General features: G+C 41.9%; 1 protein-coding gene across 1 annotated transcript in view; it reads left to right on the forward strand.

Moving 5' to 3' along the window:
* DTWD2 (DTW motif tRNA-uridine aminocarboxypropyltransferase 2) overlaps positions 1 to 27,334 on the forward strand; it is a 393,578-nt gene that overhangs the window by 359,643 nt on the left and 6,601 nt on the right. Inside the window, exon 6 of the mRNA XM_077462225.1 lies at positions 20,179 to 20,307. Coding sequence (XP_077318351.1) covers positions 20,179 to 20,307 — 129 coding nt within the window. The remainder of the gene's footprint in view (positions 1 to 20,178; positions 20,308 to 27,334) is intronic.

A 27,334-nucleotide genomic window follows, 5' to 3' on the forward strand; every position in this document is an offset into this window, starting at 1 on the left:
CATTGTCCCCTTTAAAATCAGGGGGAAATTGTGGGTGCGTGTTATACGCCAACCGGCTGCCTCGGAGGGGAAGGAGGGAATGAGCGCCACCGAAAATAGAGCCGAATCACCTGCGTACTCGGCTTCTCTCGGCTCCGCTTGCAGTCACGCCCAGTCCCGCCTCCCAACATTGGCCCAGTGTTATGTCCATCATAGAAGCCAGGCCAAGGGGCAGGACTGCGAGACGAGCCGAGTACACAGGACATCTGGCTCTGTCTATCTCGACGGCGCTCATTCCCTCCTCGGCAGGGAAAAGACTGATGTGCAGTTGGCCACTAATCATGCTGCAAACAGCGGCAAATTAAAACAGATGGGCACAAATCATGCTCCAATGATGGGCAAGGCTGCAGATGGACACTGATCATGCTTTGCTGCAATGATGGGCAAGGCTGTAGACGGACACTGATCATGCTTTGCTGCAATGATGGACAAGGCTGCAGATGGACACTGATCATGCTTTGCTGCAATGATGGGCAAGGCTGCAGATGGACACTAATCATGCTTTGATGCAATGATGGGCAAGACTGCAGATGGACAATGATCAAGCTACAATGATGGGTAAGGCTGCAGATGGACAATGATCAAGCTACAATGATGGGTAAGGCTGCAGATGGACATTGTTAATGCTACAATGATGGGTAAGGCTGCAGATGGACACTGGCCATGCTGCAATGATGGGCAAGGCTGCAGATAGACACTGATAAGGCTGCATTGATGGGCATTTAAAATGTTTTTTTTCCCTTAAACATCCCTCCTAAACTTGGGGTGCGTGTTATATGCCGATAAATACGGTAAATATTTTATCAGTGATGGCTGCACTCACTATATATCCACATAAATATCAAACAATACAACCAAAATCGCGTTGTGCTGTCCAAATAAAGTGCAAGTGCATAAGTGCATAAATGCATAACAATGTCATCCAATAAGGTAATAGAACAATGCAATGCTTAAAAACAAATAAAACTATATTTAACGTGTGTATAAATATATATAAAAAAAAGTCCAGAGGCAATCCATCATAGAGAGAAAACTGCTCAGTGCCCGAAAGCCTATAAGTAAATATATATGTCACCAATTTTCAATGTATATGTAAAACATGTTGTAAAGTGCTGAGCAAACTGTTGGCGCTATATAAAACCTGTATAATAATAAATATACAGCAGTCCACACCAGGGTGCACAACCCACTCACAACCTGCTTACCAGCAGGTAAGACCTCAAGGATGGAGGTCTGGCTGCACTCTTAGAGATATCCCACTGGGATGGATGGATAATGTGATCCAAGCCTCCGGAGAAAGGTTTCCAAATAGCCAAGGCAGTCCACACATAAAACTCAGTAAAGGACAAAGGCGAAGGAGGAACTCATAGTGTAGTATTTTAAAAATATAGCATTTCATAAGGTTAAAACGACTTACAACAAACAGGTATGAAATTGCACATATCACAGAAAATCACAATCAACGCCCCAGTGGGCGTGATGTCTCCACTATAGCTCCATGATGCATTTTGTCCAATATAACATCATCAAGGGGTAATGGAGTAACTTATGTTAGTTAAGATTTGAAATTAGCCTATGCTTTGATTGTATTCCTTTATACAAGTTGGCGTGAATGTACAGTAATTACACAGCAGATAATTGACACATCATATATCCTTAGTGCAAATTTGTGAAGCCGAGCACCATTTTGTGAGAGTCTTTATCCTATTTGGACACGAGACTCTCACACAGAGGTGGGCTCAGGGCTGTGTTGGCATTAGTGGCACATTCCTTACCTGTGCTGCTACTGCATGTAAATGTTTCCACGGAACAGGATACCTAATAGCATTTCAGGAGTGCTGTTTCACAAATGGTTTCTGTTTACCCCCACCATAAATTAAAGTTATTACAAACCAAATTAGCGTAATTACAAACCAAGTTTTCTGCTAAATTAACCCTTGCACTGCCACACAGTGTCAACCAGCAGAGGTTTGTTTACTATTATTTAGTGGATTTGCTGAATCCATGTACAAGCAATCGGGGTAGCTGTAAAGTTACCCAATGCAATCCTTTACTGTGCCCCCCTCCCAGTTCCCAGGCTTACTCTGCACAAGTCAGAGTGAACCCAGAAGTGCTTACCTCTAAGCTTTGGGGTTCAGAGTGCTCAGAATACTGTACAAGCATATGGAGGACTGTGTCTTTAATCTGCTGAAAACTACAGAGAGAGGAGACATCAGGGGTGCTTGATCAGTGTGTAAACAATGTAATATAATAAGATCATACAAAAAAAACATGAAAAGACCCCCAGTTACCCATAAAATATATACACCAACTTGGGGATGCAATTGCATACAAATACCTATTAGGCCGCGTACACACGCGGGGACTGTTCGGCCAACTTTGTCCGCTGAACAGTGTTTCGGCGGACAGTCCGCCCGTGTGTGGGCTTTCAGCGGACAGTTTCAGCGAACAGTCCGCTGAACAAGGTTTTTCGGAAATTCCGAAAAACTGTCCGCTGAAACTTTGTTTCAGCGAACAGTCCCCTCGTGTGTAGGCTTGTTCGTCAAACTAAGTTCCGCGCATGCTCAGAAAGGATTTACACGCCGAAAGTTATAATGCAGTGTATAGGACGTCGTATTTTTCGTCCCGTCGTACGTGCCATTCACGTCATCGCGCACGGTTTCAGCAAACTGTTCGTTCGTCGTGTGTGGCCATGTCCGTCCATGCTAATTTTGAGCGGACTGTTTGCTGAAACTGTTTGACGGACAAAGTTGGCCGAACAGTCCCCGCGTGTGTACGCGGCCTTACTCCTTAGATACTCCCACACAAGTCAGGGGTAGAATAACGCTTTTAGGGTCATCACTGTAGTTTAATTAAAAGAATCGATGACCTGCATTATTTTTATTTTTTTTAATAGTACCCTTTTATTAAGAAATCTGAGTATACTGCTACATAGTACAATTATCCACACCATGCAGAACAGTAGTATTACAAAAATATGTATGCAGGAGCAACATACAGTATGCAGGCAGGGTTCACAAGTTTGGTTAAAGAGATTAAGAGCTGTATGTAAAGCAGCTTAAGAGTATGTGGCATGGAAAAAAGGTCCAAACAGATTGGCACATGAGATGTCCAGTTAAAACCTATAATCTTTGGATCAAATTTTTAAGAGTGATTTTTTTGTAGGAAGGATGCTAAATTATGATTCAAGGTCCAAAACAAGTTTTGGAGTCCACCTGTATAGAGTCAGAATCAAAGAAAGGGAATTCTGGAACCACAAACCATGTCTATTAAATGTATGACATTTCCGAAAAATGGTAGAAGAAATTAGGTAATATTGCATTTTGGGAAGATTTTTTTCTGTAATTTTTATAAAATTGTACCTTTTAAAAAAATGTACCTTTTGATAGACATATAGTTTGAAATTCAAATTCTTGTTAGTAGAGTTGGTTGTGTACCTGTAATGTTGATGACTCCTCAGTTCTTTGGAGAGATTTGTCTACTTTGGTGTGAACTTTTGTACTTAATTTGCAACTACTTTTATGATTCACAGGACTCCTTCTGCCATTTCTGTGTGCAGTGATCAAGCCCTAATGAATAGTATGTTGGGATTCACAGCTGTAACTGGGTGCATGGTTCACGAGCCCCTGGAGTTGCCAGTGTTACATATGGCACATATATTTAGCACACTATATTTCATTCTGATTCCCAGCAGTATTCCTCTTGGAAAGTAAAACACGCAAGCTCTTAAGCTGTCACTATACATTACAGATAGGCTGCAGGGAAGGTGTGATTTATTTATATTGGTAATGTAAATTTTAGAGTATGCTTTACACCATGAGATTTAATGTCATACACATTTTTGTTTCTGAAGTGTACATTTTAATAATACATAGACATCTTTAATTCATTGCATGCATTTCAGTTTATATGTAAACAAACCACACATTTTGTAGTGTTAAGAGAGTTTCTAATTAGTCTATTGTGCTTTGAATAAAATCTGTAATCATGGTTGAAGAAATTGATTTTTGTTAACCTTGAGTTTCTGCTCATCTTTCACTGTTAATAGCTGTAACAGAATAACACCACTATAACGGTAGTAAATTGCCATGGGAGTGACTTGTGTTCTGAATTAGCATGGTCACTGGTCAATACCAGCAACTCTCTGAATTTTATAATTCACAAACTTTATTATTTATTATGGTCTTTTCAAGGTTTTCTTTTACATATCTATGTGGACTTGATCAGTTTAAAGTGGACCTGGACTGAAAAAGTGAAGATTTGCTATGTTATAGCAAACATTAAGAAATGTCAACTGTGTTCAAACAGTACCTTATAAATGTATCTTCTTTCTATAATCAATCTTGAAAAAGAGATTAATTGCAGGTATATAATAATGCTTAAGCACTAATGTACTTACAGCACCATATATTTACAGTGTGACATTTAAAACGGTAGTAAACCCGCTGACTTTTTTTTTTCCTACACCTGTAAGCGAAAATGCATAATGAGCTAGTATGCACCGCATACTAGCTCATGATGAAATGCTTACCTTAGAATAAGATGTCGCTACCTCACCTAGTCCACGCCGAGGGAGCTGACATTTTCTTTAGGCATGTCTTCCAGGTATTGCGGCTCTGGCCGCTCACAGCCGTCACTCCCACGAATGCACGTGGGAGACTTCTTTCCAGCAAGGTCCCGGCGTCTGCCGGACTTTCAGCCAAGAATCCCCGGAGCGCATGCACCGCTGAAGTCAGGGGCTCATTGCAAGGGGAATATCTCCTAAACCATACAGGTTTAGGAGATATTCTTTTTACCTACAGGTAAGCCTTATTATAGGCTTACCTGTAGGTCAAAGTTAAAAAATTACTATACAACCACTTTAAGACCATTTAAGACTGCTGCATCTGAGTGTCTGTCTCAGGAGAACTGGGCTGAGGTTTGATGATGTCACTATTGTGCTGCTCACCATTCTCCTTGCTGGAAGCTCTGCCATAAGGAAGCAAAACCTTGTCTCCATCAAGATGGTCCTCTCTACACAGGCACAGCATAAACAAAGTGTGGTAAGTGAGTATTGGGGAAATGATAAGCTGCAGGGTCCCCAACGGTTAATATTGGTGTCTAGCCCTTTAGAGGGCAAGGAACTAGTTACTAATATTATATGTGGTCTCCCTGCAGCTGTTGCCCATAACTGAGTTTTTGTTTTTTTTCTTTTTTTGGGCATGACTGCCTGAATCCTGTTCCTGCCCGCCGGCTGTCATATGACGTCCTTGACTTTTGTGTGTATATCTGAAAGATACCTGCAGCTACAGGCATCATTCAGATATCATCTCTTTCAGCCAGCGATTCCTTACACCATAAGAATGATTATAGCAGCTGTTCCGCCGCTTGATCATTCTTACAAGCGGCGAGAGGGGATGCCCCCCCCCTGCCGCCCTCCGGTGCTTCTACCGACTGCCATGACTAAGTCGGAGAGTGGATCCGCCGGCCCCGGATGTTTACTATAGAGATTTCCGGGAGATCAGATGGTCGCCAGAGTCTCTATAATCATTCAGAGGATGGGCGCTATGTTATGATGTCACCCCCGGCCTTTACATTCACACAAATAGTGCTGCCTCGACTGGCAAGCCGAGATTTTTTTTTTTTTTTTTTTCGGGCTTCCCAGCCTAGAGGTGAGATGTGGGGTCTTATTGACCCCAGATCTCGCTGTAAAGAGGACCAATCATCTCATATTCCTATTACAAGGGATGTTTACATTCCTTGTAATAGGAATAAAAGTGATCAAATAATTTTTTTTTTTTTTTTAAAGTGTCAAACTAAAAAAAGAAAAGTAAAATTAACAATAAAAAAATTAAAATGCCCCTGTCCCCATGTGCTTGCACGCAGAAGCAAATGCATACGCAAGTTCCACCCTCCTCTGTAACTCAAAACATGTAACCAGGAAAAAAAATTAAAGCATCGCTTGTGAAGTACAGATGTTTGGTGCCATTCCACGAGCACAAGCAATTTTGAATGGTGACATGTTAGTTATCTATTTACTTGGCATAACTTCATCTTTCACATTATGCAAACATAATTGGGCTAGCTTTACTGTTTTTGTTTTTTTTAAAGCATAAAACTGTTTTTTTCCAAAAAAAATTGTTCGAAAAATACAAATACTGTGCGAGATAAAATGACTGCCATTGTATTCTGTAGGATCTCTGCTAAAATATATATAATGATTGGGTTATGTGTAATTTTCTAGCAAAAAAAATGGATTTTTACATGTAAGGGAGAAATGTCTGGGTGGCAAGTGGTTGAAGTGGTTATAAACCTCTGAAATGCTAAAGCAGTTAGTGTAGTTGCTATGCTGACACCACAGAAACCCAGGGGATGCCCCCCCCCCCCAGTACACAACAGGTGATTGATAGCCCCAGCTATGCATGGTTCCCTATAAGACTGTGTAGAGGCGGGTGTGTCCATTCCCTTCACTCAGGTCTGAGAATAACACTCAACTCAATACTCTATGCTGTGCAGCGTGTAACATCAGATCCCACACTGGGATGCTCAATAGGGTTTAGGTCTGGAGACATGCTTGGCCAGTCCATCACCTTTACCCTCAGCTTCTTTAGCAAGGCAGTGGTCGTCTTGGAGGTATGTTTGGGGTCGTTATCATGTTGGAATACTGCCCTGCGGCCCAGTCGCCCGAAGAGAGGGGATAATGCTCTGCTTCAGTATGTCATAGTGCATGTTGGCGTTCATGGTTCCCTCAATAAACTGTAGCAGCACTCATGCAGCCCCCAGACTATGACACTCCCACCACCATGCTTGACTGTAGGCAAGACACACTTGTCTTTCTACTCCTCACCTGGTTGCCGCCACGCGCACTTGACCCCATCTGAACCAAATACGTTTATCTTGGTCTCTTCAGACCACAGGACAATGTTCCAGTGATCCATGTCCTTAGTCTGCTTGTCTTCAGCAAACTGTTTGCGGGTTTCTTGTGCATCATTTTTAGAAGAGGCTTCCTTCTGGGATGACAGTCATGCAGACCAATTTAATGCAGTGTGTGGCGTATGGTCTGAGCACTGACAGGCTGACCCCCCCACCCCTTCAAACTCTGCAGCAATGCTGGCAGCACTCATACGTCTATTTCCCAAAGACAACCTCTGGATATGATGCTGAGCACCTGCACCCAACGTCTTTGTTCGACCATGGCAAGGCATGTTCTGAGTGAAACCTATCCTGTTAAACTGCTGTATGGTCTTGCAGCTCAGTTTCAGGGTCTTGGCAATCTCCTTATAGCCTAGACCATCTTTATGTAGAGCAACAATTCTTTTTTTCAGATCCTCAGAGAGTTTTTTTGTCATTAGGGGCCATGTTGAACTTCCAGTGACCAGTATGAGAGAGTGAGAGCGATAACACCAAATTTAACACACCTCTCCCCATTCACACTTGAGACCTTGTAACCATGTTATTATTATACAGGATTTATATAGCACCAACAGTTTGCAAAGAGCTTAACAAAATGAAGACAGACATTAAAGTTACATTACAATTTGGTGCAAGAGGAATCAGTAGGCCCTGCTCGCTAGAGCTTACAATCTAGGAGGGAGGGTCAGTTAATACAAAAGGTAATGGCTCTAGGAATGAGGAGCTGATGGAGAAAGTAAAACAGTGTATTTGTTAGAAGCTGGATAAGCTTCTTTAAAGAGAAGGGTTTTCAGGGATTGTCTAAAGATGGATAGATTAGGGAACAATCAGACAGATTGGGGTAGGGAGTTCCAAAGGATGGGAGAAGCTCTAGAGAAATCCTGTAGGCGAGCATGGGAGGAGGTGACAAGGGAGCTAGAGAGCAGGAGGTCTTGGAAGGACTGAAGAAAGAGGCTTGGTTGGTATTTTGAGACTAGGTTAGTGATGTAGCTGGGGGCAGAGTTGTGGATGGCTTTGTAAATTGTTAACACTTTGAATTGTATTCATTGGGTGAGTGGATGCCAGTGCAGGGATTGGCAGAGAGGGGTGGAGGGCACTGCACGGTTGATAAGGTGGATGAGTCTTGCAGCAGCATTCAGTATGGACTGAAGAGGTGATAATGTGTGTAAAGGTAATCCAATGAGGAGGGAGTTGCAATAGTCGAGGCGAGAGATGACCAGGGAGTGAATTAGAAGCTTGGTGGTGTCATTGGTTAAAAAGGGGCATATTCTAGAGATGTTGCGGAGGCTAAGGTGGCAGGGATTGGATGTGGGTCTGAAAGGACAATTCAGAGTCTAGGGTTACCCCTAGTACCCTGGCATGTGGGAACTGAGAGTTGTGCAATTGATATTGACAGAGAAGTCCGGGGAAGGGGCATGTGGGGGAGGAAATATTATGAGCTTGGTTTTACATAGATTCAGTTTGAGGAAGTGGTGCGACATCCAGGCTGATATGTCTGTTAGTAAATCAGAGATGTGAGAGGAGACTGATGGGGTAAGCTGAGGGGTAGAGCAATAGATTTGGGTGTCATCGGCATATAAATGGTAGTGGAAGCCATGGAAGGCTAGCAGCTGACCCAGGGAGGATGTGTAGATCGAGAATAGTAGAGATCCAAGGAGAGAACCTTGGGGGACCCCAATGGTAAGAGGTGTTTGAGACGAGGAAGTAGAGTTGTAAGTGACACTGATGGTGCAGTGAGATAGGTAATATTCAAACCAACGGAAGGCACAACCATGGATACCAAGCAAATTGAGTTTGAGGAGGGGGTGATCAACTGTATCAAAGGCAACGGAGAGGTCCAAGAGTAAGAATGTGGAATAATGACTGTTGGTTGTGAGTTTTAGGAGAGCAGTTTCTGTGGAGTGCTGTGGATGAAATCCAGACTGAAGGGGATCAAGAAGATTATTCTCAATGAGATGGTCGCTCAGCGGTTGTAGACTAAACGTTCAAGGAGTTGGAAGGCAAAGGGGAGTAAGGAGATTGGTGGGGTCCATTGAGGCCTTTTTTGGTATAGGAGTGACTAGTGCATGTTTCAGAGGGTTGGGGAAGATGCCAGAAGAGAGGTTGAAGATATGAGTTAAAGAGTGTAGGATAGAGTCAGAGGGCGACTGTAGTATTTTAGAGCGAATGGGGTGCAGGAGGTTAGGTGGGCGTTAGAAAAAAAGTTTATTGACATCCTCTGTAGTAGTTGGGTCAAGATGAATTATCTGAATCTTATTTTTGAAGGGATTAGCAATTTCTCAGACATTGAGTAAGTTAGTGGGGGGAGCTAATGGTGGAAGAAGTAGAGCATTAAAGGTAGAAAAGAGTTGACAGTGACTGCGTGAGAGGGTGTTAATGAGCATGATAAAGTAATTCTGTTTGGCAGCATGGAGGCAGGAATGGTATTTTTGGAGGGCAGATTTATATTGGCTGAAATTTTGCTGTGACTTTGTCTTACGCCACAGATGCTCAAGAGCACAGCTCTGTTTTTTGAGGCTTTTGGTATTGTCTGTCTGCCAGGGTTGTATCGGTCGGGGCCTGATTCTGTGCATAGTGAGATGGGCCAAGGTATCCAGGGTGGATGACAGTGAACTGTTGTAGATAGAAGTGGCCAGGTTGGGGCAGGACCAGGATGAGATTTTGTCATAGAGACAATCTGTAGCAGAAAAAAGAAGAGAAGGGTTAAGATGGCAAAGGTTTTTCTACAGGTAATTGTTTGGTAGTTGGAAGGCAAAGAGGAGGAAGACAAGGAGAGAGCGAAACTAATAAGGTGGTGATTAGAGAGAGGAAAAGGAATGTTGGAGAGGTTGCGTGGAGTGCATAGGTAGGAGAATATGAGGTCTAGGCAGTTGCCAACAGAGTGAGTAGAAGTGTTTGCCCATTGTTTCAGGTCAAAAGAGGAGGTTAGGTACAGGAATTTAGAAGTAGCAGGTGTGTTAAGATTAACAGGGATGTTGAAGTCACCAAGAATGATTGTTGGGATTTCAGAAGAGAGAAAGTAAGGTACCCAGTCAGAGAAGTCGTCAAGTTAGCTTTATACCTGTGCAGGAGGCCGATTAGCTCACAGCAATTCTCAACAAAACTGGAGAAAATAGACAAATACAGTGAGCTTCAAATGAGGAGAGGGACAGAGAGGGGGGTGGATGAAGAACCTGGAAAGAGGCTACAAGGGGAGAAGGCAGCAGGAGAAGGAAAATCAAATTCTTGAAGCCATGTCTCTGTAATTGCAAGTAGGTTGAAGGAGTTTGTGATAAATAGGTCATGAACGGTGGTAGTTTGGTTGCAAATCAAGCAGGCATTCCAAAGGGTACAGGAAAAAAGGCTGGTTCTAGGCAGAAGAGGAATATAAATTAGATTGTGGCTTCTGGAAGAGGATAGGGGTGCTGGGTAAGTTGGCCAAAGGTAAATGATGGTGGTCCAGGATTTGGAGAAATATCTATGTCTGAGTTATTTTGAGGGAACAGCAAATTTACACTGTTATACAAACTGTACTCTCACTACTTTATATTGTAGCAAAGTGGAATTTCTTCAATGTTGTCACATGAAAAAATATAATGAAATATTTACAAAAATGTGAAGGGTGTACTCACTTTTGTGAGATACTGTATATATACTGTAGTATTTGTTACAGCTTTGATGTATGCATGTTGTGCATGAATATTAATATTGAAGGGGCACTTTATAGTCTGTACAGCAACTAATTAGAGTCACTTGGATGCACTCATTTTGAAAGCATGAAGCACTTTAATTTTGCATATACTGTAGTATTGCACTGTTGTATGATAACCATATAATGACCAATTTTATACAGTAAGTGCCGCACCATTTTTCTTATTTCATTAAAATGCTACATACACTATATCACCAAAAGTATTGGGTCTTAGTCCATAGGGTTCAATAGTGAGCTGGCCCACCCTTTGCAGCTATAACAACTTCAACTCTTCTGGGAAGGCTGGTCGCAAGGTTTAGGAGTGTGTCTATGGGAATGTTTGACCATTTTTCCAGAAGTTAATTTGTGAGGTCAGGCACTGATGTGGATGAGAAGGCCTGGCTCACAGTCTCCGCTCTAATTCATCCCAAAGGTGTTCTATCAGGTTGAGGTCAGGACTGTGTGCAGGCCAGGCAAGTTCCTCCACCCAAAAATCATTCATCCATGTCTTTATGGACCTTGCTTTGTGCACTGATGCACAGTCATGTTGAATTAGGAAAGAGCCATTCTCAAACTGTTTCCACAAAGTTGGGAGTATGAAATTGTCCAAAATTTCTTGGTATGCTGATGCCTAAAGATTTCCCTTCACTTGAACTATGGGGCCAAGCCCGACCTCTGAAAAACAACCCCACACCATAATACCCCCTTCACCAAATGATTTGGACAATTGCACAAAGCAAGGTCCATAAAGACATGGATGAGTGAGTTTGGGGTGGAGGAACTTTACTGTCCTGCACAGAGGCCTGACCTCAACTCAATAGAACAACTTTTGGATGAATTTGAGAGGAGACTGTGAGCCAAGCCTTCTTGTCCACATCAGTGCCTGACCTCACAAATGCGCTTCAACATTCCCATAGACACACTCCTAAACCTTGTGGACAGCCCTCCCAGAAGTGTTGAAGCTGTTATAGCTGCAAAGGGTGGACCAACTCAATATTGAACCCTTTGGACTAAGACTGGGATGCCGTTAAAGTTCATGGAAGGTGTCCCAATACTTTTGGTAATATAGGGGCTTATTTACTGAAGGAAAATACACTTTACACTGCAAGTGCACTTGGAAATGCAGTCGCAGTAGATCCAAGGAGGACATGCAAGGAAAATTAAAAAACAGCATTTTAGCTTGCACATGATTGGATGATAAAATCAGCAGAGCTTCCCTTCATTTCAGATCTACCCCTTAGATTTACAGTGACTGCACTATCAAGTGCACTTTCAGTGCAAAGTGGATTTGCCTTTCGTAAATAACCCCCATAGTGTATGTGCTTGCACCTTGTGGTGTCTGCTCTTCTATCTGAAATGTTAGTTCCTGTTGTTTTAGGACCACTGATTTGTTTTAAAGGATGTTGTCAGTAATTCTAACCCTAGGATCACTGTACCATTCCCCTATACAATCTACTGAAATATTTAGAGGACACATCTATCCTGCTCAAGACTCATGTTTTTACATTTAAAGGCCCAAGGTCATCTATTCTAAACCTAGAATCAGCCGTATTGTTTCAAAAATGCTCCTGTCATTTAACAGGCTATACATTCTGAACTCTTTTTCTTGTTGACCTAAGTGGCTCTTTAAAACATTCAAAATATAATTATATAAACATGTCCAGTGTACTGTATGTATATCTGTATCTTTGAAAGTAATGTATTCCAGTGGCGTCACTAGCGTTGGTGTCACCTGGTGCAGTTAAACATGGTGTCACCCTCCCCCTCCTGTCTAGGCTGCCCAGCACCCTACAGGCAGCGTACGGACATGGGACGCACCCCAAACCGGCCCCTGTAAATGATAGTATAGGGTAGTATAGTGACAGGTTAGAGTAGGTTGGGGTGGTATAGTGGCAGGTAAGGGTAGTATAGAGTGGTATAATGGCAGGTTGGGATGGTATAGGGCAGGTTAGGGTGTTATAGAGTGGTATAGTGGCAATTTGGGTAGCACAGGGCAGGTTGGGGGGGTATACGGCAGGTAGGCGTGGCACATGGCAGGTAGGAGTGGCACATGGCAGGTTGGGAGTGGCACATGGCAGGTTGGGAGTGGCACATGGCAGGTTGGGGGTGGCACACGGCATGTTGGGGATGGCACACGGCAGGTTGGGGATGGCACACGGCAGGTTGGGGGTGGCACAGGGCAGGTTGGGGGGGGGTACAAGGCAGGTTTGGACTCTATGTAATGACAGTGTGCTGTTATAACATACCTCATGCTTGCAGATGAAGACCCCGGCGGGTTGGAGGGGCTGCTGTTTCCTCGCCTCTATCTCCTTCAGCTGTGGGCTCAGCGTGAATGGGTCTGTGGGAGGAGTGGATGAGGCGGCCACACCCCCAGCTCCGCCCACCTACTCCAGCTCCCTCAGGAGATATTGGAGATCGGACCCTGAGTGACAGCTGGGGAGTGTTATACGCAGCCTGAGCCTCCTGCACGGCTGAATGCCCTGCTTGCACTGCTCCGCTGCAAGCGAAAGTGTTTAGCGGTGGCCCCGGCGTGTCACCCCTTTAGCGGATGTCACCTGGTGCTGGTTGCAGCTCCATAGCAATGCCACTGATGTATTCTGTTACAGTCTTTAATAGCTGTGTGCACGACAGCTGACCAATTCTGGTAGTGAAGAAATGACACACTATGACGACAATATCAATGAATGAAAGCTATTCATAACCATGTAACACTCCATACTATACTGATATGATTTCATTACAGAGTATTTTTTCATGTGCCACTTTTCTCTGTTAAAATGGTCTTTTCTAATTGGTGGTGTTTTTTTTTTGTAAATTCTATATTTTCTGCTATTGCATAATATGACTTCGGCACTACTGATAGCCCTATAAGAATAAACTTGTTTCATATTCTAACAATGACTATAAGCAGAAGTGTAATCTATTGCCCACTGAGTCACTGGAAGCCAAGCACTCAGTATCTCCACAGGGAAGGCACAAGGCAGCCTACAGAACTGAAAACGGATTAAGCAAATACATCAGGGCATGGTTTTAAAGAAAGATAAAATATACATAATGGGATGAATCATGAGAAGTTCAAAGCAAAATCAGATGGTCAGAAGGCCATCCATTGTTATAAAATTTCCTCATAGACTAAGCTTATTTACTCCTTTGGTTATTTGTGTCAGTGAATTTCGAACTGTGTTTATATTAATCCTATTACCAGTGCGCCCTCTGTGACATGGCGATGATGCAAGGAAACAGCTTTGTTTATTTACTGTGGTGCTGTAACCAAGATCTGAATAGAGAAATGAGCTTGACTGTCTTGTGTCTTATGAACTAAGCCGAATTAGTCATGACCCAGTGTGGGACAGAATTATAATGATATTAATGTAAATTTGTATAGCTAATATTACTGCCAGATTATAAAAAACCTATAACATTGCAAATAAAATGTAATGACTGTTAGTACTAAATGTAAAAAATAGGTAAAGTAAATTGTAAGCTCCTTGAGGGCAGGCACTGATGTGAATGTACATTATACATTCGCCGGCTACACCTTGCTAGTACCAGGTTGGACCCTCTTTTGCCTTCAGAACTGCCTTAAAGCAGTAGTAAACTTCCCTCCTCAACTGCTCTTTCTTGAAACAGCCAGTATGAGAAAACTTTCCTTAACATTTTACATTCATTTTTCCCCCTTTGGATGTTTCCTACTTTGTTTCTAAATCCTTCCTTCCCGGCCGAAGCTGCCGACATGGTAACTATTGTCTTCTGCGTTTGCAGTGCAGTTTGCTTCCGCCCCTTTCTGTTTGTCAGAGCCTTAATCTCGTGCATCCGCAGTAAATAGACAATCTCCTCCTTCTTTGTGAATGGACCTGTAGTCTCACGAGACTGTGATGCCGTTGGAGAGTTTACTTCCACTTTAATTCTTCGTGGCATAGATTTAACAAGGTTAAAGGTTAACAAGGTTCCTCAGAGCTTTTGGTCCATATTGACATAATAGCATCACGTAGTTGCTGCAGATTTGTCGGCTACACGTCCATGATGTGAATTTCCCATTCCACCACTTCCCAAAGGTGCTCTATTGGATTGACACCTGGTGACTGTGGAGGCCATTGGAGTACAGTGAACTTATTGTCATGTTCAAGACAGTTTGAGACGATTTGAGCTTTTTGACATGGTGCATTGTCCTATCAGAAGATAGGTACACTGTAGTCATAAAGGGACGGACATGGTCAGCAACAATATTCAGGTAGGCCATGGCGTTTAAACAAGGCTCAATTGGTACTAAGGGGCCCAAAGTGTGCCAAGAAAATAACCCTTACACCACCACCACCAGCCTGAACCCTTGATACAAGGCAGAATGATTCCATGCTTTCATGTTGTTTACCAATATTTAATTCGGTCCATAATGCAGGCTTTATAATAAGCCATAACATTGGAGACACTCATTCCACCATTCTTCCTATGTCTTGTCATAATGTTGAGAGAGCAGCTAGGGGTTTGTGGTTCCATACATACCGCGTGAAAATTTTTTGGTCGGAATTGAGAAAGGTACGTAGTAGGGGGATTAGTAAGGTGCGGAATAGATAAAAGGAGTTTAGGGAGAAGTAACATTTTCAGCGTCGCTATTTTCTCTGCTATTGAACGTTTTTGGGTTCGCAGAGTTGTTGGGGTAGTGAATACAGGAAAGGTTTAAAATTGTGTTTATAAAGCTGTGAAGCCTTCTCCACGTCCAAAGAGAGGAGCAGAGAAGGTGCTTGAGAGGATCCAGCCTGGGAGATTATATTGATGAGTCGTTTAGTTCCATCTGGGGCTTGATGGCCTGGGACAAAGCCCACCTAGTCAGGATGGATAAGGTGTGGTAAAATTTGTTGCAATCTAAATGCTAGATTGTCTGGCAAAGATCTTCACATCTGTATTGAGAAGGGATATGGGCCTGTAGTTAGCAGGACTGGTGGGGTCCTTGTTGGGTTTGGGAATCATTACAATCACAGCTCTCAACATTTTGTACCAGAGGAGGAAGCAAGATTTAAGACGGATTGTAGATGAGGGGCAGTTTCATTATGGAGGCATTTATAATATTTATTTAAGAAATCATTATCTCCCGGGATTTGTGGTTGGGGAGTTTCTTGATAATCTAACAAATTTCCTGGGTTGTGAATGGCTGGGAAATGGGCTTGAGTTGATCGTCAGTAGGGTTAGGAAGCTTCACTTTTTTCAGAAAACTATTTATAAGTTCAGGAAAGGGTTGGGGGGTAGCCTTATCACTACGGAGGTCATAGAGAGATTGATAGTAGCCTGCAAAGGTATTGGCTATATCTTTGGGATTAAAAAGAGTTACTAGGGGGATAGGGGGTGATTAAGGGCAACTAGTGTTTGCTTAAGCTGTTTTACTTTGACTTTTTTAGCTAACCAAGTTCCTGCTTTGTTATGCAGGCCATAATAGTTGGCTTTAAGATATTTTAGGTTGTTTTCAAATTTATAAAGGACCTTAATTTTTGTTTCTCTTGAAGGATATCATTCGGTAGACAGGGATTTGGATTGGCTTTATTATCTCGTTCTTTTACGGCTAGTGGAGTAAGTCTTCAATCTGCCTCTCCCTCTGTTTATTGTTATATGAAGACAGTTTAATTACTATCCCCCTCATATACACCTTGTAGGTATTCCATAAAGTATATCTACTAATTTCCAGAGTATCATTATACATAAAGAAGTTATGATGTTCTTACACAATCTTTTGGTACAATTGCTTGTTCTCCAAGGGAGGTGTTCAACCTCCATAAGGGGGAGGTCGGGTGTTACAAAGTTTGTCATCAAATTCCAGTGTAATCGGGACATGATCTGACTAAGAAATTTTACCATGCATAGAATGCATTAAGATAAAAAAAAAACTGTTTGCCATTACAATCCCTTTATTGCACCAAAAAGCACCAGTACTTCATTTTGCATCTCAGTGCGGCGCACGTGATTAAACAGACCCCAAAGAAAAGAATAGCAATCCCACTGCCTTGCATTATGGCGTGCTTAGAAATGTCAATAGAAATCTCACAGGTGTGAACAGGGCCTTATTAACCACTACAATACAGGGCACTTTCACCCCCTTCCTTCCCAGCCCAATTTTCAGCTTTCAGCGCTCTCGCGCTTTCAGTGACAATTGCGCGGTCATGCTACACTGTACCCAAATGAAATTGTTATCATTTTGTTCGCACAAATAGAGCTTTATTTTGGTGTTATTTATTCACGACTCAGTTTTTTTTTTTTTTTTCGATATAAGCGCAAAAATAGCGGAAATTTGGAAAAAAAACAATATTTTCTTTTTTCTATTTGAAAAGAAATCCAATAAAATCAAATTTTGTCATAAATTTAAGCCAAAATGTATTCTGCTACATGTTTTTGGTAAAAAAAATTCCGTTAAGTGTATCATAATTGGTTTGTGTGATCACGGACATATGTACGCAAATGATCATGTACATATGTGTGCAGGTGATCACGTACATATGTGTGCAGATAATCATTGGGACATGTGATTTTAGTGGGACATATGTGGGGGACATGTTTTTATTATTAGGGACATGTGTTTTTATTATTTGGGGACATGTATGTTTTGGGGACATGTGTGTTTTGGGGACATATGTGGGGACTGTGTTTGTACTGTGTGGTGTGTTGTGTGTGTACACTACACTGATGATCAGTGAGTAAAAAGCTGTAAAAAGCAGCCCATACTCACTGATCATCAGCCGGCTGCAGCGTTCTGCTCTCCTCTCCTCAGCGGTGACTTCCGTGTGAGGAGAGGAGAGCCGATTGCCTAGCAACCGGCTGTTTGTTTACATCACATGACGGCCGTGATTGGACACGGCCGTCATGTGATCAGGAGGGCCAATCACAGAGCCCTCCTGCCGATCTCAGATGTGCCGTGTCCGGGTGACACGGGCACATCGGGATCGCGCCGCTGCGCGGGCGCGCGCGCGCGCGATCCCGCTACTCCTGAATGACGTTCCTGAACGTCCTATCAGGAGTAGGCGGCTCCCACCCGGCCGTATATATGCATTGGCCGGGTGGGAAGTGGTTAATGAACCTCATCCAAGGAGGCATCCTGTATGGAGTGCCATTGTAATGAACAAGTACAAAAAATCAATGCCTGGTATAAGTTTTCGTTCTTTGTCTGCTAGGTGTCATTTTAATTGTTAAAGCAGAATTCCAGCCCAAATTTTTTTTTCATGTCCTTGTTGTAGTTGTCACCAACGTTGCCATCCATGTTCTTCTGAGCTCTGTAGATCCTCTGTAATAGGCTGCTGAATTTGCTGAAAAACCGTTATTGCTTTTGACATCCTGTTTGTAAGACCGCTGGCTGCTATCCCTCTTCTCAGCTCAGCCAGCAGTCTAGCATGTCCCCTTTTAGTCCTCTAAAAGCCGAGCAAGAGGAATCAGACATGTGAGTGGATGGGGTCTCACAGCCCCCGGTCTGTGCCACCCATGGTGGAGGTGTCCTCCTTCAGTTCTCTCCTCCCTTCTCCTCCTCTGCTCCCGGAAAGTCACCGCCCACCACACCACCTCCACTCCATCCCCGTCGCCACCCCCCGCCTGCTATCTCCGTGCAGAGCGGAGATCATTATCATCAGCAATCCCCTGTATGACTCAGGGGGGATCTTCCACAGTGTCAAGTACAGTATACGAGAACACTGAGCGCTGATGTCCCACCCCCCGCTGTTTTTGGTACAGTGTGCTGTCAGTCATAATAATGGCGGGGGCGGGGCATCAGCACTCGGTGTTCTCATATACTGTACCTGACACCGCGGGAGATCCCTACCTGTGTCATACAAGGGATTGCTGATGATAATAATCACTACTCTGCACTGATGGTCCCTGACATGCTGGTCCTATGGTGGTCCCTGACATGCTGGTCCCGTGGTTGTCCCTGACAAACAACACTGGTGGTCTCTGACATTCGGCACTGGTGGTCCCTTACAAGTGGCACTGGTGGTCCCTGACATGTGGAACTGGTGGTCCCTGACATACACCACTGGTTGTCCCTGACATGGTGGTCCCTGACGAGCGGCACTGATGGTCCCTGACAATCGGCTTTGGTGGTCACTGACATGGTAGTCCCTGACATTCAGCACTGGTGGCCCCTGACATGGTGGTCCCCAACAAGCAGCGTTGATGGTCCCTGACAAGTGGAACTGGTGGTCCCTGACATTCGACACTGATGGTTCCTGACTGGTGGTCCCTGACATTTGGCACTGGTGGTCCCTGACATTTGGCACTGGTGGTCCCTGACATGTGGCACTGTGGTCCCTGACATTCAGCACATGATGGTGGACACTGATAAGCTGCATTGGTTTGTATTTATATTAAATGCATTCAATTTATTAATTTAATTTAAATGTATTTATTAAATGCATGAATTAATATTATATTAACATGCATTTATAATAAAATGCTGTGCATTTATAAGACTGTAACCTACCATACTGTGTGTTATGTATGGCTTGCTGACTGTAGAATGAGGGGTGTGATTTATATTGAAGTGGGCGAGTTCACATTTACATGTACAAGCCTAGTGTACCTCCGACAATCACTCCCATCCCAAGTATTCATGGGAAATGTAGGCTGATTACAGTTAGAGAGAGAAGAGGATGTGCTGCAATCACAATCATTGCAAATCTGACAGTTATAAGCATGACTCCCACAGGCAGAGGCATGATGGGACTTGTAGTTTTTCAACAGCTGGAGGGCCGCCAGTTTGAGGCCCCGTAATCCATATATAACTACTTATTTACATAAAAAAAAAAAGAATATTAAAAATGTATTTTTCTTTTTTTTTTATATAGTTCTACTCATGATATGACTGTATTTTTTGTTATCTTATATTTACTGGTCCTTTCTGTAAATAATATTTCTAAATTATTGAACTGTTATTTGATAAATATACCCAAAAAGGAAGTCTCCTTTGAACGCTGTACGGTAAAAAAAATTGACTTTATAGGGAGAAAAGAGATTCATTGTCTTTGAAGATTATCTAAAAGAAAGTTATTGTTTTCGGCCCTCACACATGTTTGTGAAATGCGATTGATATTTATATCTTGACTGCTTGCAGGGAAGAACAGGTCGATCAAGGTTAATCCTTGTTTTAATGGTATTATACTGAAAGTGATATTTGGCCACTCTTGGAAACACATTCTGTAGGGATTATAATTAAATATTATATTGGGTTCCTTTTCATTTATTAAAAAGAAGACAGAAATTAGTAGAGAAATAAAAATGTACCGCATTTCTGTTGGCACTGTTCATGCTTAATAAAACAATTCTAGAGCAGAAAGTTTCTTGCATTAAATTAGATTCAGCTATTGCAGAGAAGAGTTATACATCTTTAGAAGTTTTATTCTTCTTCTTTTTTCAGAAACAAATAACTCAATATCTGTTATACTGTAAAAATGGCCTCTGTGAAGCCTTGATTTAATAGATTTAATTGCTTGGGCTATGGTAGTTCTTGATAGGTGACGGTATCTATCCAACTGGCACAAGAAGGCACTGAATGTACTTAGACTAAGGCTTGTGGTAATCTGCGATCATCAGTTGTCTTGTTTCTCCTACAGGTGCAGCTAAAAACCACTGTATCAAGTCAATATGTCATTCGAACTCAGCCTACTAACACTTGTCTATCAACTCTGGAATGTGCTGCCATTGCCTTATCAATAATGGAAAAAAACACTGCAATTCAAGAGGTGGGTAGTAAAATGGGCTTGTCATACAACCAATAAAGACGTATTTGCTTGGTAATATTACATTTTATTTTACTTTCATTTAGATTTTTGTTTTAAGCAATGCAGTTCACGCACAGTTTTACTATTAACGTGGTTGTAAACCCTATTTTACAACCTTATGCTACAGGTAAGCCTATACTATGGCTTACCTGTGCTACACAGGATATCTCATAAACCTGCATGGTTTAGGAGATATCCCCTGTCCCCTGCATGTGCCGATGTCATTAGCACATGCGCACTGGGGAAAACTGAAGCAATGACACCTATGTGCTGTTGCTGCAGTCTGCGTGCCATTACCGGCGGCACCCACGCACATGCACGGGAGTGACGTCATTGCGGCTCTGGCCAATCACAGCGCCGGAGCCGCGATACCCGGAAGTAACTCCGGGACTACATGTTGGCAGCTGGAGGGGGAGATGAGGACCACTGCGGGGGCTTTGATCTGAGGTAAGTAATACATAATGAGCTAGTATACCATGCATACTAGCTCATTATTCCTTTTTCTTGCAGGGTTTTTTTTTCTTGTCTCGTTTTTTTTTTTTTAAGAGGGTTTACTTCCTCTTTAAACCCCAGTCCTGTGACATTCCTGCGCCCTATTAATAAAGATAAATTCAAGGTATGGCTATATTATACATAGAGTAAAAAAGTGCAGCGCTCAAATGAATCTCGCATGTAAATGAGAATAATATTTATACACAAATAAAAAGTGTAAATAAATAATAACACAAAACCAGTGCTGAATAATCATAAACCAAAGCTCAATAAGCATAAAACCAGTGATAATGTGTTATTTATAAATGATCGTCAATATTAGGAAAAAAAATATATATTATAATAGTCCCAAATCGAAATACTTAAAGTCCAAACAGATCCAAAAATATCAGGTGATGGTGATTCAAACAGTGATGCAGAGTATGCAGTCTAGTGGGTGATAGTCAGTGAGTAGAGTAATAAATGATCCGCCACCATAAGTTCTTAAAGGCTTACCAGAACGATTAGACACAGATGGGTATACACTCACTGAGTCAATCATACTTGAATAGTAATAAAACGAACTCCGCAGCCACAGACTCCAGGAATCCAATAGTCAACTCCCAATAATGTAGTATAAGGTTAATACACCAAAAGGGATACTTTTCAAAAAAGAGGAAAGAAAACAAGAGGGCACATAGCGTAATTCCGTTAAAAGATTTACAGCATGTTTATTGGATAAAAGAGTAACACTCACATTTGGTGGTGAAAATCAAGCGCTTTGAAAAAATATTGGCAGTAACAGTGGCATCAGTAATTCCGCTATGTGCCCTCTTGTTTTCTTTCCTCTTTTTTGAAAAATATCTGTTTGGGTGTATTAACCTTATACTACATCATTGGAAGTTATCTATTGGTTTCCTGGAGTTTGTGGCTGCGGAGTTCGTTTTATTACTATTCAAGATTGACTCAGTGGGTGTATACCCATCTGTGTCTAATCATTCTGGTAAGCCTTTAAGAACTTATGGTGGCGGATCATTTATTACTCTACTCACTGACTATCGCCCACTAGACTGCATACTCTGCATCACTGTTTGAATCACCATCACCTGATATTTTTGGATCTGTTTGGACTTTAAGTATTCAGATTTGGAACTATTATATATTTTTTTCCTAATATTTACGACCATTTATTATTAACACATTATCACTGGTTTTATGCTTATGGAGCACTGGTTTATGATTATTCAGCACTGGTTTTGTGTTATTATTTATTTGTGTATAATTATTATTATTCTCATTTACATGTGAGATTCATTTGAGCGCTGCACTTTTTTATTCCATGTGATTTTTTGCAATATTGATCCTCTGCTGTGCTGGCTGCTTGTGCTTAATTTAGTTTAAAGGGATAGTGCGGTATATATTGTATAAAACTATATTATACATAGTTACATTGGTCCAGCTGGACCAATGTAACTATGTATATACCACACGTGGCCAATGCCTCTGGAAGCTCAAAATCACTGCTGATGACAGATCACATTTTACTCTCTTGCTTACTTCACTGCACTCAACTGCCACAGAATATCAGTTAGTCAAAGAAAAAATCTAGACATAACTATAGTATATATAGTTACATTGGTCTAGCTTTGACCAATGTAAATATGTACAATATATGCCATATCTGACTGATTCCCCTGGAAACTGTAAATCACTGAAGAAGACACCACTACTCCAGTGATCTCCAAATACTTCCGGATCCCGTAATGAGCAGCTGCATTCCTGCGGATCCCGGTACTCTGGGACCTCGGTGATCATGTGATTGTTATGTGATCACAATGTCAACAAAGCTGTTATGAATAAATATGATCTATAACTGCTTTACTTCCTTTACTAGTAAGCTATGATTTGCACACACTATCACATGGTACCTGGGCCAATCACAGCACCCTGTACCATGTGATTAGCTGTAGCCAATCACTAATACAACACAGAATACAACACATTTTGTAAAAGGCCAAGGGGAGCAAAGGGACAGATAACTGACAGGATAGCTTAGTGTGTGGGAGAGTTGCAAGTCAGATCGTGGTAAATATAGAGAAAGCTATACTTCCAGGCTTTTTGTATCTGTAGCCAATCACAGATCACTAGTATTCACAGCTGTCATGAATTTAACCCATTCATAACAGTTCAAAGCGTTGCTGTTACAATGATCTTCACTCCAGATAAGTGAATAATATAGCTATGCCTGGATTTGACTAACTGCTAATCTGTGGCAGTTGTGTGCAGTGAAGAAAGCAAGGGATCATCAGCAGTCACATTGTTTCATTTAAAAAAGGACTATGGAAAAAAAAAACTTTGAAAAAAATCTTCAGGGATACAAATGATTACACCTCAGGAGTTGTATGTCACCTCATGGATCGCTGCTTGTTCTTTGCAATTTCCAATTTCATTGAAGCCTGGAAGTATAGCTTTCTCTATATATACAGGGATCTGACAGGAGACTTGCAACTCTCCTACACACTAAGCAATCTTGTCATTTGTCTGTCCCTTCGCTCCCCTTGCTCTTTTACAAAATGTGTTGTATTCTGTGAATCCATTCAGAACATACAAAGTGTTCTGTGAATGGCCAAGGGGAAAGGAGGGGCTTACAAAGATGGCTTGTGGATAGGAGAGCGGCGAGCCACAAGTCTGCAGTTGGAGGGTTGAAAGTATAAAGAAAGCTATACTTTCCAGCTTAATTTAACCACTTAAGGTCCTAGTAGTTCTACTGCTAAAGGGCGCCACCTGTGCGCCAGATCACGTGTGTGTGTATGTATATATATATATAATATACACATAGTGATCCAACACCTCCGGGTAGGGGGCGTGCATGATTACACACAGAGGAAGCCGATCGGTGGCTGAACGGTACCCGACCTCCTTTGGCACCTGCTGATCATTAGGCAGAAAGACTGAATTATGTAAACAAAGCAGAGAAGGGATGATATTTGTGTCCATCTCTTACCCTAGTAAAAGTACCTCCCAAAGTGTAGTAACACACTGGCTAGACACACCGTTAACCCTTTGTTGACCCCTGATGTTAACCCCTTTCCAGCCATTGTTATTGTACAGTGACAGTGCATTTGTTTTTTAGCACTAATCACTGTATTAGTGTCACTGGTCCCCAAAAAGTGGCAGTGTCAGAATGGTCTCCGCAATATCGCAGTCCCGCTATAAGTCGCTGATCACCGCCATTACTAGAAAAAATAAAATAAATAAAAATATCCCATAGTTTGTAGACACTATAACATTTGCACAAACCAAACAAGATACACTTATTGGGATTTTGTTTACCAAAAATATGTAGCAGAATATATCTTGACCTAAAATTACGAAGAAATTTGATTTATTTCAGTTTTTATATTGGATAGGTTCTATAGCAGTGATGGGGAACCTTGGCACCCCAGATGTTTTAGAACTACTTTTCCCATGATGATCAACTACACTGCAGAGCGCATGAGCATCATGGGGAATGTAGTTCCAAAACGTCTGGGGTGCCAAGGTTCCCCATCACTGTTCTATAGCATAAAGTAAAAAATATTATTTTTCATTCAAAATTGTCAGTATTTTTTTTATAGCGCAGTTGGGTACAGCATTTCATGACCATGCAATTATCAGTTAGAGTAACGCAGTGCCATATTACAAAAAGATGGCCTGGTCATGAAGTGGGCTAAATCTTCCAGAGGTCAAGTCGTTAAATCATAAAGAAAAGGCAGTGATTCAGGAGGTGGCATATACCACATTACAATGAATAAAAGAAAACAAAACATCACAATTTTTGTTGAGTCCTTCTTTAACTTACATATCACAATGTTTTCTCTCCATAGGTCTGTACCTAAGACATGTTATGTTTTGTGACCAATTTCAGGTTAAAAATGTTATCTCTCGGGGAAAAAAAACAAATTCCTGCCCTTCTGCTCTACTATATATTGCTAGTAAAGCTAAAGTAACAGTCTGGACTAACAGCACAAGTGTCCCCAAACAGTCTTGTACTGCAGAGGAAGAGACGTCTGACTTAGATCACGTCTGTTACTAAGTGCTAATTATTGAGAGCACTGGGTCTAATTCTGTTGCTGATTGAACTGCACAGTCATGTTTAGACACCCTGCTGTAACAATAGTTAGTACAATGTTTCCCTGACTGCATATTTACATTGCTTTGAAAAAGTATTCATACCCCTTTAAATTTTCCACAATTTGTCATGTTACAACCAAAAACCTAAAAGTATATTGTTGGGATTTTATGTGATAGACCAACACAGTATTTAGCCCCTCTGAGTCAATACTTTGTAGAACCACCTTTTGTTGCAATTACAGCTGCAAGTCTTTTTGGGGATGTCTCTACCAGCTCTGTTAGATTGTATGGAGAGCGTCTGTGAACAGCAATTTTCAATTCTTGCCACAGGTTCTCAATTGGATTTAGGTCTGGACTTTGACTGGGCCATTCTAACACATGAATATGCTTTGATTTAAACCATTCCATTGTAGCTCTGGCTGTATTGTTAGGGTCGTTTTCCTGCTGGAAGGTGAACCTCTGCCCCAGTCTCAATTGCTTTGTAGACTCTAACAGGTTTTCTTCTAAGATTGCCCTGTGTTTGGCTCCATCCATCTACCCATCAACTCTGATAAGCTTCCATATCCCTGCTGAAGAAAAGCATCTCCACAACATGATGCTGCAACCACCATGTTTCACGGTGGGGATGGTGTGTTCAGGGTGATATGCTGGTGTTGGTTTTCTGCCACACGCAGTGTTTTGCTTTTAGGCCAAAAAGTAAAATGTAGGTCTCATCTGACCAGAGCACCTTCTTCCCCGTGTTTCTTGTGTCCTTCCACATATCTTCTCACAAACTGCAAACATGACTTCTTATGGCTTTCTTTCAGCAATGGCTTTCTTCGTTCCACTCTTCCATAAAGGCCAGATTTGTGGAGTGCACGGCTAATAGTTGTCCTGTGGACAGATTCTCCCACCTGAGCTGTGGATCTCTGCAGCTCCTCCAGAGAGGCCATGGGCCTCTTGGCTGCTTCTCTGATTAATGCTCTCCTTGCTTGGCCTGTCAGTTTAGGTGGACGACCATGTCTTGGTAGGTTTGAAATTATGCCATACTCTTTCCATTTTTGGATGATGGATTGAACAGTGCTCCGTGAGATGTTCGAAGCTTGGGATATTTTTTACAACCTAACCCTGCTTTAAACTTCTCCACAACTTTATCCCGGACCTGTCTGTTGTGTTCCTTGGCCTTCACAATGCTGTTTGTTCACTAAGGTTCTCTAACAAACCTATGGGGGCTTCACAGAACAGCTGTATTTATACTGAGATTAAATTACACACAGGTGGACTCTATTTACATATTTAAATTAGACTTCTGAAGGCAATTGGTTCCACTAGATTTTAGTTAGGAATATCAAAGTAAAGGGGGCTGTATACAAATGCACGCCACACTTTTCAGATATTTATTTGTAAAAAAATTATAGTTTTCCTTCCACTTCACAATTATGTGCCACTTTGTATTAGTCTATCACATAAAATCCCAATAAAATACATTAACATTTTTGGTTGTAACATCACAATTGTGGATTATTTCAAGGGGTATGAATACTTTTTCAAGGCACTATTACCAAAAGTATTGCGATGCACGCTTTACAAGCACATGAACTTTAATGACATCCCAGTCAATATTGAGTTGACCTACCCTTTGCAGCTATAACAGCTTCAATTCTTCTGGGAAGGCTGTCCATCTGGATTAGGAGTGTGTCTATGAGAATGTTTGACCATTCTTCCAGAAGTGCATTTGTGAGGTCAGGCACTGATGTGGACAAGAAGGCCTGGCTTGTAGTCTCATCCCAAAGGTTTTCTGTCAGGCTGAGGTGCAGGCCAGTCAAGTTCCTCCACCCCAAACTCGTTCATCCGTGTCTTTATGGACCTCATTTGTGCACTGGTTCGCAGTTATGTTGAAACGGGATAGGGCCATCCCCAAACTGTTCCCACAAAGTTGGGAGCATGAAATTGTCCAAAATACTTTGGTATCCTACCACCTTAAGAGTTCCCTTCACTGGAATTGAGGGTCCAAGCCCAACCCCTGAAAAACAACCCCACACCATAATCTCCCCTCCACCAAATGATTTGGTCCAGTGCACAAAGCAAGGTCCCATAAAGATGGATGAGCGAGTTTGGGTTGGAGGAACTTGACTGGCCTAGACAGAGTCCCAATAATCAACAGACAGTGCTGCACTATATAAAAAAAAAAAACACCATTAATAATAAAAGTGTAAAAATGGTAATCAATAAACATATATTGCTGAAAGTTCATATATAGTATTTGTGACTGATTGAAGTGAATTCAAAAAAATCAATACATCAACAGTGCAAAAATCCAAAAATTCTTATGCTTTCCTCCACCAGTCTCACAGGCTGCTCACCTCGCATCTGAGTCAAATCAGCAGTATTCCCCCTGAGGATAATAAGGCTGGTGTGGTACTGG

Source organism: Lithobates pipiens, unplaced genomic scaffold (assembly GCF_037356315.1).
Source record: "Lithobates pipiens isolate NorthernLeopardFrog02 unplaced genomic scaffold, aLitPip1_a1.2 Scaffold_3, whole genome shotgun sequence".
Lineage (NCBI taxonomy): Eukaryota > Metazoa > Chordata > Amphibia > Anura > Ranidae > Lithobates > Lithobates pipiens.